Here is a 16,323-nt window from a genome sequence, read left to right on the forward strand (position 1 = left end):
CTAGAGCTTTTTTTCCTTAAAATCATTCAGTTTGAAGTATGTGGATTCCAAATAATTGAAAAACTGTATAAATGTTAACTTACTCCATTAAAGGTTAGAAAGTTTGGAACATAACGTGTTTTTCTGTATCCTTGAAACATTTCAAAAAGTAAGTGAAATCAAAGCATAACCAGGCAAGGTAGAACTTCCCTTCCCCCTACCTTTTTCTGAAATCAGATATCTAGAGGGATAAGAAAAACACTAAAAAAAATTGTTATTGTATTCAAATAAAAACTATATCACATAATCAGAGGAAACAGCCTTTTCTTGGCTTGTACTTGTTTAACTGTTTTCTTAAGTCCTGTGAAACTAGACTTGACTTGTTCTCCTGGTTTTAGAAGAATTTCACTCCCTTAATTAAAAAAAGGTGGGGGAGTAGTGAAGTAAATGTTTAAGGAACTTATATTTATTTTGGTATAGCAAGTGAAAGCATTAGTGTTCTGCTTTATTTTCCCTTTTTACAGCTCTAGAAAAAGTCTAATGTCTTAATGAAAGGCACAAGAAATCTCAGTGAGTTGCATGAAATGTCTAATTTCATGGGGATAGAGATGGGAACAATACATTTATTTTTAGTTAATTCCCATATAAATATTAGTGGCAAGATATTTCCAAGTTAATTATTATTTTTATTTTTAAAAAATTAAGTTTGTAAAATTATTTTATTGTTTGGGTAATAGTCTCCAAGAACTGTGGTCAATTCATTTTTCACAGCTAAAAAGTAGATGTAATATGATTAGAAACTAAATATTGTAAAATAAATGAAATCTATTTAAAGGAAATAGAGTGTTCTCTAAGAGTATTCACTTGCTTAAGCAGACAACTGTCCATTGCTTTGGTGATACTGTGTCCTAAAAGTCTCTTTTGTACATTTGCTTTCCCCTGATGTTCATGGATATATATGATGAGATGATGACAAAAGATAAATATTTTATTGATGCTTTCTGCTAATGTTCCAAAACTCAAACACTGGTAACACAATCAGTTATTGGTATCATTATAGCTGAGTAAATCTAAGAACATTTTTCCCAATAAGAATTTGCTATTTTTAACAAAGTTGTCTCTTTAAAAAAAATAAACTCTTCTTAAAAAGAAAATATCCTCACCCCTACTCCCTTTGACTATTACATTGTGTTTTTCAGCTCAACTCTACTTTTCAAAATTGGAATTATACAGTCTATGTGGTCAATATCAGGTAAATGATATAATTTGTTATTTAGTAAATGAAAAAGCAACATAACTATTTTGTCTAAGGTTTATACTATATATAATATCTACAATTTGTGTATGACATAACATACATGGTATAGTAATGAATATATAATGTGTATACATACTTGTGTACACATGCAGTACTAAGCTCATTAAATCCTACTTTATGTACACCAGTCTTCTTTCCAGAAACCTTAGTGGTTCCCCTAAGAGTTAGCTTTATATAATGAAAAAGAAAACTCCCCCTGGACTTAGGACTCAAGGGACCTGAAAACCCCACAGTTATATAACCATAAACAAGCCATCACTTTTCCAAGCTTGTTTCCTCTTCTGTGAAATGGGAATAGTGATGCTTTACTATTCTCTTAAATCAGAGAGAAACAGCTTTGAAAAATGAATAGAGAGCTGGCCTCAGTCAGAAACACCTGTATTCAAGTCCCACCTAAGGTATAAATTGGCTGAGTGTTCCTGAGTAAGTCACTTGAATTTCTTCAGTAGAAATTCTCTAATACAGTGAAATCACAGGTCCAATCCTAATATGAAAAAGAGTTATAATTAACCTGAAGTTAAATAATAATTAACTGAAATTCTTCTCAGTTTACCATCAGTATTATAAATTCTTTCAGAATAGGGACTGTATTTTATACCATTTGATATCTGAGTGCTCACACAGTGCCTTGTATGTAATAGATGCTCAATAAGTATTTCTTCATGATTGTAATCTGTATATTCCTTTACATTTATAGTCTTCATCTGAATACTGGTGAAGAGAAGATAAAAGTCAAAAGAAGTATCGAAGATGATCAAAGGTAATAATACTGTCAGTGGTTTAATTTATATTCTAGAACTCCTCATAAAATTTACTAATCTCTTCTAATTTTTCTTTCTCTTTCAAATACAGGGGATCCATTCATTTTTTTGATTCATAGATACTAGAGTGACTCCTTGGGTAGTGGATGTATGTGTATGTGCATACACACATATGCATATATATATGCATATATATACATACTCATATCCACATATGTGTATATGTTATCAGATATTATAAGTAAGAGAAAAAACTATTTTTGAAACCATTTATTTTAGGTCAAATTTTGTTTCTAAGTTACATGTTTGACATAATAACTTTTTGGTACTTTTGTGAGATTCCATCAAGGTAGTTATATTTTCAGAAACTATATGGAAAAGGTTCTGTTAATATGTTTTAACAAAGAAAAAATGGGGAATAAATTGAAGAATAAATTTTGACTCTATGCCAAATAAAATGTTTTTAGTTAATGTTCTGGTTGTATGTTTGGTAGTAACTATATAAGAATAAGATATTCATACAGTTTTTATATCATTCCTTCCTCTCACCTGTTATATACCACATTCATATTATTTCTTCTTCAGCCTTTCTACATGCTCTTCCACATAACTGGACCACTCTCTTTCCTTGCCTCCACCTCTTAGACCCTGTAGCTTCTTTCAAGGAATAGCTCAAGAGCCATCTGCTGCACGAGGTCTTTTTGATCTCCCAAATCATATATATTTTGAATTTACCTGTGTATGAATTGTTCCTCTCCTAAGTATTGACCACCTTATTTTTGTTGCCATATCTCCAGCATAGCACAGTGCTTGAAACAAAGTATCATATCGATAAAATCATCTCATTCTATTATTGTTGTAATTGCATTGTTTTTTTGTTTTGTATTTTGCAGACACATCTATAATGGTAGCCTAGTTCAATTTTTTGGTGATTTTTTTTTTTTACATTCTCATTATTCTAGCTGGTTAAAAATAAAGTTTTTGTATATGTTAATAAGAAGTAATGACATATTTTCTATTCATAGGTATCCATCAAAGAAATAAATGTCTGTCTTTACATTTGAATCTAGCTCTTCTTTTTATCAACCTATTTTAGAAGCTATCACTTCTGGGACAGTTAGATGGCACAGTAGATATAGAACATTGTCCCTGAAGGCCCAAGAACCTGAGTTCAAATCTGGCCTTAGACATTTGACACTCAACATTCACTAACTCTGTGATCTGGAGCAAGTCACTTAAGCCTAGTAGCTAAAAGAAAGCTCTCATTTCTGTGTATGCAGGAAGACATGGGTTGAAATTCTGCTTCAAAATTTATTGCCTTGTAAATATAAATGTAATCACTTAATTTTTTCTGCACCAGTTTCCTTACTTGTAAAATGAGGAAAACATATACTGAGAACCTATCATGAGTGTTCTTACTTATTACAGATCATGTAGATCCGAGTTTTCATTTTACCTTTGAAATCTAAAAGGTTGGCTTACCATTCTCAAGTCTCTTTTTTTTTTTCACTGTCTTAGGCAGCTGTTCACGAATTAGCTGCTAATATGCACCAGACTTTTTATTTGGAGTATTTGTTATATTGATTAAACCACAGTTTTAAATCACCTTAGGAAGGAGCTACTGCATAGAGTGCATCTCCAATGATAATAGTCTGGTAGGTAAGAGATTGCACCTGTGATTTCATTGGGTCCTAAGTAAGGACTCTCCCAATATTCATTGAGGTTGGCATTTTGCTTGCAATTTGAATCCTTAGGGAGTTGTTTAAAACACCAGGAAGTTAAATGATTGACTAGGATTACATAGTATGTGTCAGAGAAAGAACTGGAAACCAGTTTTTTTAAATCTGTGACTGACTTTCCATTTACTATGCCACACTAACTCTCATAAACATAAAAACCACTATTATTACAATGATGAATAATCCTGTGATGAGGATTATTCCACTAAAATAGAGAACTGGCTTTTGTTTTATAGCTTTGTGGCATTTCCTTCATGATATGAAGAGGAAGATTTATACAGGTCTTGCCTTTGGAATAGCCACAAGACTCTTGTCCCTTGTCCAACTAAATGCTGCTGTTTCCTACTACTTCATTATTGAATTACGTGTAGTCTTTCCTATGAAGTCTGTTCTAATAGTTGAACCATACAGTTGCTCCTCAAAGTAACATATAAACCGAAAAAGGCTCCTATCCAGGACAACTTTGACTTTTTTTAGCTTCTTTAATATAACTTTTTTAGTGCCCAACATCACATAAGCAGTTGTGAATATCTGCAAGGCAAAGGCAGTTGGTTGCAAAGAACTCTCTCTTTCTGATTTGTACAAAGATCTTGCGTATGTGCTGTTTTGTGTGGTTCCATCCATCAGAAAAGATTGTACCTTTAGATACAGGGGCAGAAGATTCAGGTAGTATCAAGGCAGTGCTTTTGGCTGGTTTTCAATGACCAATGAAAGATAATTACTACTTACTGTTTATGGAACATTAAGTAAATCACTTGCTTAAATCAGGCTTATACTCAGTTTCTTCATCTGGAAAATAGGAATAATAATAATAACAAAATTTAAATATGACTTTTTAAGGTTGGCAAAGAACTTTACAAATATTATCTCATATTATACTTATAACAATGACATAACTATTATCTTAATTTTCTTTTTTTTTAAATCTTCATTTTATAGATAAGGAAATTGAGGTGGAAATTAAGTGATTTATCTAGTCACACAGCTAGTGTGTGAGGCTATATTTGAACTCATGTCTTCTAGCATTATACCCATTGTGCCCACTGCCCTATTGCTACTACTTCTTTCCTCCCTCCCTTCTCCCTTTTCTCCCTCCTTCTGTGTGTGTGCCTGTCTGTTTTTGTATGTGTATGATAAATATGCAAGTATACATGTATATCATTTCTACATATCTACATATATTTGATAGATATAAATAGATCTATAGAGCTTAATATTATAGTTACAGATTTATCCATATTTCATCTATATCTATAAAATTATTTTCATTATATACTATACAGAGTTATGAGGTTCAAATAAGATAATGTATGTAAATCATTTTGCAAATTGTAGAGTATTATTTGAGTAAATTTTTACTATTATCCTAAAGATAATTCTGAATTTAAAGGCCAAGGGATCTATAGGTGATATTTAGGAATAGGGACTGTATCTGTGATTTTATTGGTATAGAGAACTCTCTTGCTACCACTATAGTGGTAGCTCCAAATGTAAGGCGGTACCTTCTATATAACTTAGTTTTAGGCAGTTACCTAAAGAGTGTTGAGAGATTAAGTAATTTCTCCCAAGTCACACAGTTATCATGCTTTAGAGGCTAGACTTGAGTATTGGTCTTCCTATCTTGAGGCCAGCTTTAAATCCACAAAGCAGACTGATTCCCATTGAACTAATAGTCATCAAAATATATATTTTTTTAAGTAAGGGATTTCTCTATGTATGTATAAGCAAAGAAAATTAATGGCATTACTTTTTTTTTCTTTCTTCTTTTTTTGATGCATTTTAATGGTTTCAGAGAAAAGTCATCTTCCTAGTACCAGAATATAATGGTACTTTTTGAGGTTACTTTAGCCAACTTAAGTTTGCATTGATTAATTAGAAAAGAACTTCTTCAATGAATTATGTGTTCAGGAGTAAATGCAGAATGCATCTACAAAATGCTTTTCAGAATGAAGCCTAAGACATGAGAGACACACTGTGGTTCTTTGGTTTATCTTTAAAGGGAAGTTGTTTGTTTTTTCCCCCCCACATAACATGATGTCAAAGGAAATTTTGAACTAGTTTTCACTATTGTGGAAGTTTTTGTATATTACTCTGATTAACTATATGCTTTCCTAATCCTACATATCAACTTAGTTTCATTAAACTACAACTGGGCTTAAATGCTTGAACTATCACATGATTAGTCTGCTAAACTGTTGCTTATTTGAATCTGAATAGACAATTCACTTCTTTCTAAGTCTTTTTAAATTAGATCCTTACAGCAGGATTATTACAATAGCATATCCCATATGTTTTGCTTTTAAAGACAAAGCTCCATACTAATGATTCAGTTTCATACCAAAAGTATATATATATATATATATATTATATATATATATATATATATATATATATATATACACTAATGTATGGCTTTAGAAGGGCACAACTGAGGTTTTATATTGGCAGACTATGAGAGTTGCTTGTATAACAATTTTTTTTTTCTAAGAGGTTGCATATTAAGATAAAAATCACTCTATAAAATTTGGTATATCATATCACTTGTTTCTTAGGATAAAGTTAAGATCATTTAAATTTAACATGTTCGACAACTTTAATAAAATGTTGGTTAATAAAACTCTTCTAGAGAATCTCACATGACTGGCTTAAGATCACACATCAAAGAGATTGTTTTGGATTTTCTCTTTTATTCTTAAAGATTATGTTATCAAGAATGGGGGAAAGATCTTTTATGTTTTAAGTTCATCCCCTTTTTAATCCTATCATTGAAAATGTTATTTTGCAGGTTGATGATTCTGGCCCTTTTAGTTTATAATGCTACTAACAACATCAGTTTGGAAGGCCAGCTCATTCAGCAGAAGCTCTTGGGAAGCAATGAATCGTTAGGTGATGGCTTGAGGCTGTACACTGTCAGTGTGAAACAAATTGGTAAGTTGTTGAATATTTTGTATGACTACTTCTTTAAGCTCTTTGTTAAGATAAAAAAAACCTATCTCATAAGTCTTCCTGGTATTCCCCTGAAATAAAACCTATACCTAAATTTTATTCTTTGTACTTTGAAACAGAAGCTCTTTTATTCCCATAAATAAGTTAGACACTGTAGCTATGGTTCAAATGAATTCCCAGATAATCCTGTTACTCTACTTCCTCCCTTTCTCAATTTATTAATTGAAAAAAAACATAGATATTATGTCAGCAATATTCAGACACTTACTTTTTAGTAACATTTTTTAACATGAAATTGTCAGAATTTATGCTAGGAACCAATGATGTAAGATGAGGCTACAATACATTCTTTGCAATTTTGAGGAAATCAGTACCTTATTTAGAAGCATTAAGAACCACAAAGATACATGATCTAGAACAGGGGTCCTCAAACTACGGCCCGCAGGCCAGATGCAGCAGCTGATGACATTAATTCCCCTCACCCAAGGTTATAAAGTTTCTTTATTTAAAGGCCCACAAAACAAAGTTTTTGTTTTTATATAGTCTGGCCCTCCAACAGTCTGAGGGACAGTGAACTGGCCCCCTATTTAAAAAGTTGGAGGACCCCTGATAGAGGCTTATCTACTGAAAATTCCAAACAAGAAGGCTTAGCTTTTATAAAACCTGAACATACTTCATCATGCATACATTCACAAAATTACATGATAGTTGTAGGCCTCATGTTAAATGTCATTGGTTGCATAATAGAAAAAATGTGGAATTATACAACCTCCCCATTATATTTCTATATCTCTCATGAGCTCCAAATGTATTTAGAATCTTTGCTATTTTATTAGGAGAGGTTAATTCTCCTAGCAGCCATAAAATTGCTGATACAATGGATATATGTGATTATAGATAGAGAGGCAATGTAGCATAGTGGATAGTGTTTTGACCTTGAGATTGGAAGAACTACCTTTGAACCCTAAATTGGAAGGGCTCTGCAACCCAATGCAAATCACTTAATCCTTCTGAGCTTCTGTGCTCTCATCAGTAAAGTAAGGAAATTAGACTAATGACCTCTGAAGCCTCTTTGAGACCATAATTTACAATCTCTTGGATACCACTTCAATCTTTGTCATAAAGTTCAGGAACAACCTCCAAAAGGGTAACACAATTTCAGAACATGAATACTGCTGTTCAAAAATCCCAATAGTAGACTGGGAAATGGCTGCAATGATGTGTGCTGGATGAAGAGGAATTCTTTGAAAATGTCATGTTATTGAAGTATATATTAGTGGATTTTATGACATGGAAAGTTTCCTATTCTTCCTTCAGCAAGCTCTCACCCTGCTATATGACTTTGAAGATGCTCTTTGTTTTCTCTGATTCTGCTCTTGACTCACTGATTTCATGTTGTATCTGAACCAGCTTCCAGGGACTTTATCCAGTTCCATCACACACACAAACTAGAAAATTCAGAGCATCTTGTGTAGTAAATCACAGAATTTTAGAGCTAGAAGAGATCTTAAAGATTGGTCCAAAAGTTTTATTTTGCAGGAGAGGAGACCCTCTTTGTCTGGAAGAGAGGAGAAGTTTCATAGAGAATTTCACATGATTGATTGATTTAAGATCACACATCAAATTTGTTGGGAGAATTAAGATGAAGAACCAGGTCTCATGCATTCATTCAGTCAACTGCTCTTTCCCTTATATGAAACACTTTTGTGTGATACAGTTTAGAGGTATTTTGGCATTATATACTATTATGTTTGAAATGGAAAACTAAGTCCAGGTGTATGGGAAAAGTACTTTGGATATTTTTATTCATAGCACACATAATAATCACTATATTTATCTTTTAAGAGACTGGACTTTTCTTTCCATGAATATATGAAGATATTATGTGGTATGTTACTGTACATATCTCTCTTTGTTAGACTTATAGAATTCATTGTACGTACAAACATACATAGGTGACCCAGTGGATAAAACAATGCGCCTGGAATCAGAAAACTTGAGTTCAAATTCGACCTTGGACACGTACAAGTTGTGTGGCCCTGGACAAGTAATTTAGCTTCTGTTTGACTCAGTTTCCTTATCTGTAAAATAGAAATAATAATTACACCAAATAAGATAAAAATTATGAAGCACTTAGTATGGTGTCAGGTACATAGTGCTAATAAATATTTTATTATTATTATCATTATAAATGCACATATATATCCACATATAGCACTAATGTCAGCATTCTATTAATTCAGGTTCCATGTTATATCAAAATGAAGCACTCACAAGTCATTGACAATAAGCAAAAGATTTACTTTTCCTAAGACAGTAAGAATATAAAACAAAAATACAATTATGCTTACTTCTTTCATTATCCACCCTCTCCCGCCATGTGGAAACACAGCTGGTAATCACAGGATAAGGTTAAGGACATGGTGACTTGTGTGGTCCTTACAAATCCTCTGAGTCTGAGGGGCACAGCTGGGACTTTTTATGCTCTTAGGTGACTAGGAAGCTGCATTTGGAAAGAAATGGCCAATCAAAATCCTAGGAATAATTATGTCTACTTTCAGAAAATATGTTCCATGTTGAGGGGGAAAAGGAAGAAGTCACATACCTGATCCATGAAGTAGGTGGAAGGGAAAAAGTTAGGAAAATACTAGTAAACATTGATTCCATCACAGAACATCTCTGTGTTAGATTTATAATACTTACAAGTTGAAAGGGGACTGTAATAATTATTTTATCAAATTCATACGAGTAAAAAAAAAAAAAAAACTGAGTTCTAGACTAACTTAACTTTGCCAAAATTGTCTAAATAATCACTGAGCTAGAATTCACAAATCTAGCATTTTTTTCTATTATAACACAATACACACACTTGCATGTACATGCATACACAGACATATTTAATCCAAACTGTACATTTGTTTAAGAACTTAATTTTTATATTTAGAATTTTTTCCCTAGGAAATTTTGAAAGTGCACACATCTAAGAATAATAATGGAAAAGAGATTGCCTGTTTAAGACAAGCAACACACACACACACACACACACACACACACACACACACACACCACTTTATGAGTTGATTTAAGAAGCTTCAAGGGACCTTCAAGGTCATTCAATCCAATCCCCTTATTGTACAGGTAAAGAAACATAAGGCACAAAAATGTTAAGTGCTTTGTGAAGGGTTACACAACAAAAAGTGCCTGAAGTAGAATTGGAGGAAGTCTTCCTAACTCCAGGTCCAAGATTTAAAGATGGCAGACTGATTAGAACACTTTTCCTGTTAAATGAATTCGTTCAGATGAATCTTATTGTGGTTTTTTCTTATACAGGGACATGTCCAGAAAATGAACAACCCGAAGGCTATAAATGGTCAACCACAAAACCAGCTGTCCAAACATATCCATGTAAAGGGAAACCTGGCTATTTTGCATCACGAACGTGGTAAGACATTAACCCTGATTAGCAGTGTTAAAACTCAGCTTTCAGTTTGGAAGTACTGTGTGTTTTTCACCATGAAAATTTACCAAATTGTAGAATTTCAGATTTGTAAGGGACTAATTTCTGGTAATTCAAGTAGTCACAGGTAATACTGCCATAGAGAACCCAGAGACCTGTGCATTGAAGGTTTTGGGGTGTAGCAGTTAAACCATTAAAGTGTTAGACCATGGTTATCAACACTGATGTAGAGGCAAATTAATATAGAACCGGGGTAGCTGGAATAAAAGAATAGTAAGGGACCAAAAGGGGAGTAAAGAACAAATTGACTGTGAGTGGTAAAGTTGGGGAAATTGGAAACAGAAGTTAACATCAGAGAATAGAACTTTGAGACAGGTCAAATGGGGTGAGAGTGCTTGAAGAGAAGGTAGAAAGTTCACATCCAAGACATTAAGGCTAGATGACCAGGAATGGGGAATTAGCATAACAGGAGGGGTGGTATGGAATGGGATGTTGGCAATTAAGGGTGGGGGTTTGCTCATTTGGCAGACCTTCACAATACAGTAAAGTGCACAGTGTACTAATTGTATTTCCTTATATTGTTTTGAAGCTTACTATTCCATTTTTTAAATGTGTCCAGTATTTTTTTTCTCCTGATTATGCTTTTTATCATAAGGCTTTTATTTAGAAATTCATAGGAAGCTCTATAAAGTCTTTCTTGGTTTTTTCATAAAGTTCTTTTGTTTCAAAATTATAAAATGTTTTGGTTTGCATGAATGTGGATTGAAATATGAATATTTGTTGCTCAGCCTTCAGGATACCACAAACAAAACCTTCTGGGGACCTCCTGATTTAACAAATTGTGCTGGTGAGTGAACAAGTAATATTCTTTCAGTTGTCAAAGCAATAATGACATTTCTTTTTATGTTTCCCGCCATTTATAAACTATTGCCCTACCATATAGTACTTTTCTGATAGTAAAAACTCAGTGAATGAATATTTCACTTTCCTCAGGTTTATTTCTGTTTTCTGATCTTAATTTGAAATTCATAACAAATATGAAGGAAATCACATTGAAGACTGTCTACATATCTTGAGAGTAAGAATAAACAGTTGTATAGCTTTTAAATCTTTTTAAGTATTTCTATTCTATTTCATTTTCATTCCTGAGATGGTCATGTTGGCCAGTATCATTACCATTTTGTAGATGAGGAAGCAAGAGGTAAAAACATCTTATATTCTCATGTGTTCTTTATTGTGATTTCATATATTTTTAGGAATCACGAATGAAATAGCCAATGAGCTTCTAAATTTCACTAGTGAAGGACAGACCCTTACGTCGGCCAACATAACCAGTATTGTGGAGTACCTCAAAAAAATCGTGAATAATGAAGAAAATATTGATATATCTTTAGGCTCAACTGTAATGACCATATTTTCCAATATCTTAACTAGTTCAGATAATGAATTGCTGGAGTCTTCTTCTGAGTAAGTACTTTTACCCCTTCCTTTTGCCTATGTAATATGACAAAATTTCAATGATAAGCAGAAGCCACCAAATACTCTAATATTTCTCTAAAGAGCATGCTTTCTATAACATTAAAAGTATCTTTCCTGTATGATATATGTACTTTATCATTTCAAGGGTTTGATTTTATCAGATTGAGTGGTGCCTTTATGACTGCAGATCACACCATTTAGTGCTTATGGGGCGCTGTGAGCAAAAACTTAATAATAAACTTTTGACCTAAACTTAGAGTTTCTAGCTTGGTATAAATACCTGCCTGAATCTTAAACTTCCTGTTAGTATCCTTAGAAAAGTCAGGGTTTTGGCCCTTTACTATGATGAAAACACAGTACAATTATTTTAGTGGAATAGGATGTATAGAGTATGGAGGACTGAGAAAAAAAAAAAAGATGGGGTTGATTGTCAACACAGAAAAAGCCTAAATACAATTGTTTTTAAAATTAGTATGGCAGTATTTTCATTTAAAATGTGAACCAAATACTCTGGAAATTTTTTATGATTCTCATAATTCATAAAAGTAGAGCCCCTTACCAGGGGTTCTCAAACTACAGCTGCGGCCAGATAGGGCAGCTGAGGACGATTATCCCCCTCACCCAGGGCTATGAAGTTTCTTTATTTAAAGGCCCACAAAACAAAGTTTTTCTTTTTACTATAGTCTGGCCCTCCAACAGTCTGAGGGACAGTGAACCGGCACCCTATTTAAAAAGTTTGAGGACCCCTGACTTAGACTTTAAAAAACCTTATCACCTTAAGGTCCACATTATAGAATGACCATTACAAAGTCTTTAGAGCATGACAGATGCTCTTAGAATTGTTGAAGAACGCGAAATTTTGCATTTACCAAGCATTATAGTGATGAAGTTCCCTGTGTGTTTCATAGTATACACCTTAATATTTTTATTTAGTGATTTTTTTTTATTTCTTTATTAATTATTTGTAATAACAAAAAATAAACTATAACTTTACATTTAAAACTAGGCTTTCCCTCAGTTCTTACTAATTCTACTGATGAACTCTATTATGAGACAGAAATTTCAAAATGTATTGTATCATCTCTTTTCTCAATGTTTTCCCATGTTTTTATTATATTTCTACATAACACATAAAACAGAGAAATAAATTTTTTTTAAGGCCAATAATAATTTCTTTTGTATGCTCCCTCAGAGTGTTATTTATACAGTTCCTAAAAGACTACTATGGAAAGACTACTATGGGAATTCCCCATGTTGAAGATGAAATTTATATCAATAGTCTAAGATTCTACTGAGGGGAACTGACTGACTGAAGGTTATTGGGGGTCTCCTTGAATTCCAGAAACTCAGTTATAAAAGCCCTCACACACCCTTGGGCAAGTAGCCTGCCTCCATTGTTACACAATGCCCCTGCTCTTCCAGGGTCATCCAGACAGGCAAATAAACACTCCTCAGTAGAACATAACATACTCATCAAATTAAGTGTTTTGCTAAAAAGAAAGTTCTCAGTAAAAATTCTAATGTCCATCCCATAAATAACTGCTGATCTCTTCCTTAACCATATTTTTAAAATGAAAATAATGCATTCTAAATGATGATGGGATTATAATCTACATTCATTTTGAAAATAGTAGTTTAGATAAAATAAAAATGGATCTTAATGCAAATCTTAGACTTATCTTAATACAATCTATAGAATATCAAAGATTAGTATTTCCTTTGCTCCCTTTCCCCCACCTTGAAATGTTCACAACAAAGATAAAGTAGTATTTGCCCTTCATGCTATAGGAATTTACCTGACTAAAAACAGAGGATTAGACCAAAAACTTTTCTCAGGGCCATATCCAGCTCTGTGGTTCGGTGATACATTGTAGATATGGTTGATGTGTATCCCTGATGTTGGTTTAATAAAAGGCTTTGAAGACCAATGCCCATGACTTTGTAACTTGCTCTGTAATGTAGTGTCCAGTATATACAAATGTCTGCTACTTATTCTTTGATGATGATGATGGTGGTGGTAGCAAGGGTGATAATGATGTTTTTGATGTTTTCAGGGCTTTAAAAACGATTGATGAGTTGGCTTTTAAGATCAAGTTAAATAATGAAGTGCCTGTGAACATTACAACTCGAAATCTTGCTCTTGGGGTGTCATCTCTGATCCCAGAGACATATGAAGGCTCAACTTTCAGTATTGGTCTCCCAAACAGTAATGAGTCATATTTCCAGGTATGAGCTTGTGGTTTTCATGCCTTGTTTTGAAACACAGCTATGAATATGTTTTGGATGCTTACCTTCTTTCCTTTCAAGAGGCTGATAATTGTAGCAATTTTGAGCCTAAAGACTTAAAGTAGGATAAGTTCTTATCTCTCTAGGATCATTTAAACATCATGCGATCTATATTTTGGAATATAAAATTATTAAGTACTTCTCAAAATTGTTCTATAATTTTAGAAGAAATTTTTAATTTTAAGGCAAAGTTTATTTTTCTTTTCCTCCAGAAATCTTTAACTAGAGGCTGGTAATTAAATCAGTCCTTAAGGAAGTATTTAATATTCACATGAATTTGTGATCTCAATTTGAGATTTCTCTCCAATAAGTCAACTCCCAATCAATTCATGCCTGTTTATCCCATGCAGCTCTTGTCAAAGTCCTCCAGTTTGCCAAAGAGTATCCATCCAAGATGCTCACCAAACACCTGTCATCCCTCATTCTTACTGTGTGACCATCTTCATCTCTTTTTGTCAAACAATTCTTTGATGACTTCTTTACTCTCACTCTTTTTTCAAGCTGCTATTTGTTGACATGTTATAGCCTACTCACACTCACCATATACCTTTCCATTACTCTTGGTGGGATATTTATCTTTAGTCCTTCGGAGGCAATGTTATTCTAAATGAACTGTTGGAAAAATTAATTTTCATCAGCAAAAAGCAAGTCAGTCCAGTTTTCCTTTTGATCCCTTTTTCTATAGATTACAGATTCTAAAGATTTAGTACCAGAAAGGAAATTTTCAGATCATATTAAAATCCACATGAAGTTCATGTGCATAGAGTTGAGGAATATTTAATTCATTGATTATTTATTTGTTTGTTTGTTTATTTAGCTAAGGTAATTGGGGTTAAGTGACTTGCCCAGAGTCACACAGGTAGGAGGTGCTAAGGAGTTATCTGAAGTCACATTTGAACTTAAGTCTTCCTGACTTCAGGGCTGGTGCTCTAACCATTTCACCACCTAATTGCACTCTAATTCATTGATTATTTAAAAAAAAAATTAAATCATTGTCCAAAAAGGTGGCTTAATCATCTACTGTTTCATATTTTTAGCAATTATTGGGCGTCATTCTCCCTCTCAAAAAAGAGAGGAGTTAACTATATAAATTATATATTATGATCAACTTTCATTTATGGAAGTTGGGAATGGGATTAGCAGACATTCTTCCCACAGAATGGAATGACTAAGGCTTGTTGAGGGTGGGGCCAATGGAAGTTCTGTTATGTTAACAGTGATCACTTTCACATACCTAAACTTGTACTTTACTCTACTACTTTGTAATTGCTACAACAGTAGATAGCCAGCTAATCTAATAGCATATATAGAGAAAAATCTTCTCTTTCCTTACACATGTCTCTAGATGAAGTTTTGCATTTAGGATCAAGTTGATTTTTTTTCATAGCCAAAAAAAGACCATTCTGTGAAAACTTCCCCAAAAGTTAAATGGAATGTTGATTCTAATGAAATCACTCCTTCTCTGCCATTTAATCAATGATATAAGTACAAGTTGCTGAAAAATAAAAATCATGAAACTTAAACTTTCCCCTTTCAATAGAAATTATTTTTTCTTAATCCAAGAGTCCTATTCCCTTTTTTCCTTCTCTGGACACTCCCAAATCACAAATTATTTTGCAAAAAGGCTGAAAACGTTGATAAATTAGCTGTTTTAAAGAAGAAAAATCTTATTCTCATATATGAAAATTTCTAATTTTGCAGATTTCTTTATGTTAAATAAAGAGTATCACTAAATCCTAATCACATAAAAACATAAAGAACAACTAACCTCAAATCTTTCTTAGCAGAGACTTTATACAAATAGTTGATGAAGTGAGAATGTGCTTTGTAAAGTGAACAGTTGGCCTCCAATTTACTTGTGTACTTTGAGATGTCACTGCACCTTAGTCAGGCAAACTAAGTGATTACACTATTGCAATTTTTTGACTATTCTATTTGCTTGTCTCCTAGATGGATTTCGAGACAGGTCAAGTGAATTCTTTGGCTTCTGTCATTTTGCCCCGAAGTTTACTTATGAATTTAAGTAAAGAAGAATCTGAATCAGTGAAAAGAGCTCAATTTACTTTCTTCAACAAAACTGGACTTTTTCAGGCAAGTATACATTGAATTAATTTTACTTGATCTACATTGAGTCCCTTAAAAAAAAAAAAGTAAGATTCCAAGTCCCTTCAAATTAAGCATATCAGGAAAAATGGAAAAATAACTTCTTTTTTTTATTAAAATGAAAGTTTTAATAACATTATTGTTTTAAATACTTGTTTTCAAATAATCTTGTATTTGCTAACATAAATATGTTCACTCATATTTATGTAAGAAGATAATATTAGTTTCTACAGAGTGATAAATAAAAGTTAAATA

General features: G+C 32.9%; 1 protein-coding gene across 1 annotated transcript in view; it reads left to right on the forward strand.

Annotated features, from left to right (window-relative positions):
• The window catches only part of ADGRG6 (adhesion G protein-coupled receptor G6), a 169,376-nt gene that overhangs the window by 110,986 nt on the left and 42,067 nt on the right, over window positions 1-16,323 (forward strand). Inside the window, exons 7-14 of the mRNA XM_051997866.1 lie at window positions 1,179-1,231; window positions 1,995-2,057; window positions 6,583-6,725; window positions 10,074-10,185; window positions 10,989-11,047; window positions 11,457-11,667; window positions 13,734-13,905; window positions 15,916-16,056. Coding sequence (XP_051853826.1) covers window positions 1,179-1,231; window positions 1,995-2,057; window positions 6,583-6,725; window positions 10,074-10,185; window positions 10,989-11,047; window positions 11,457-11,667; window positions 13,734-13,905; window positions 15,916-16,056 — 954 coding nt within the window. The remainder of the gene's footprint in view (window positions 1-1,178; window positions 1,232-1,994; window positions 2,058-6,582; window positions 6,726-10,073; window positions 10,186-10,988; window positions 11,048-11,456; window positions 11,668-13,733; window positions 13,906-15,915; window positions 16,057-16,323) is intronic.

This window comes from Antechinus flavipes, chromosome 4 (genome assembly GCF_016432865.1).
Source record: "Antechinus flavipes isolate AdamAnt ecotype Samford, QLD, Australia chromosome 4, AdamAnt_v2, whole genome shotgun sequence".
Lineage (NCBI taxonomy): Eukaryota > Metazoa > Chordata > Mammalia > Dasyuromorphia > Dasyuridae > Antechinus > Antechinus flavipes.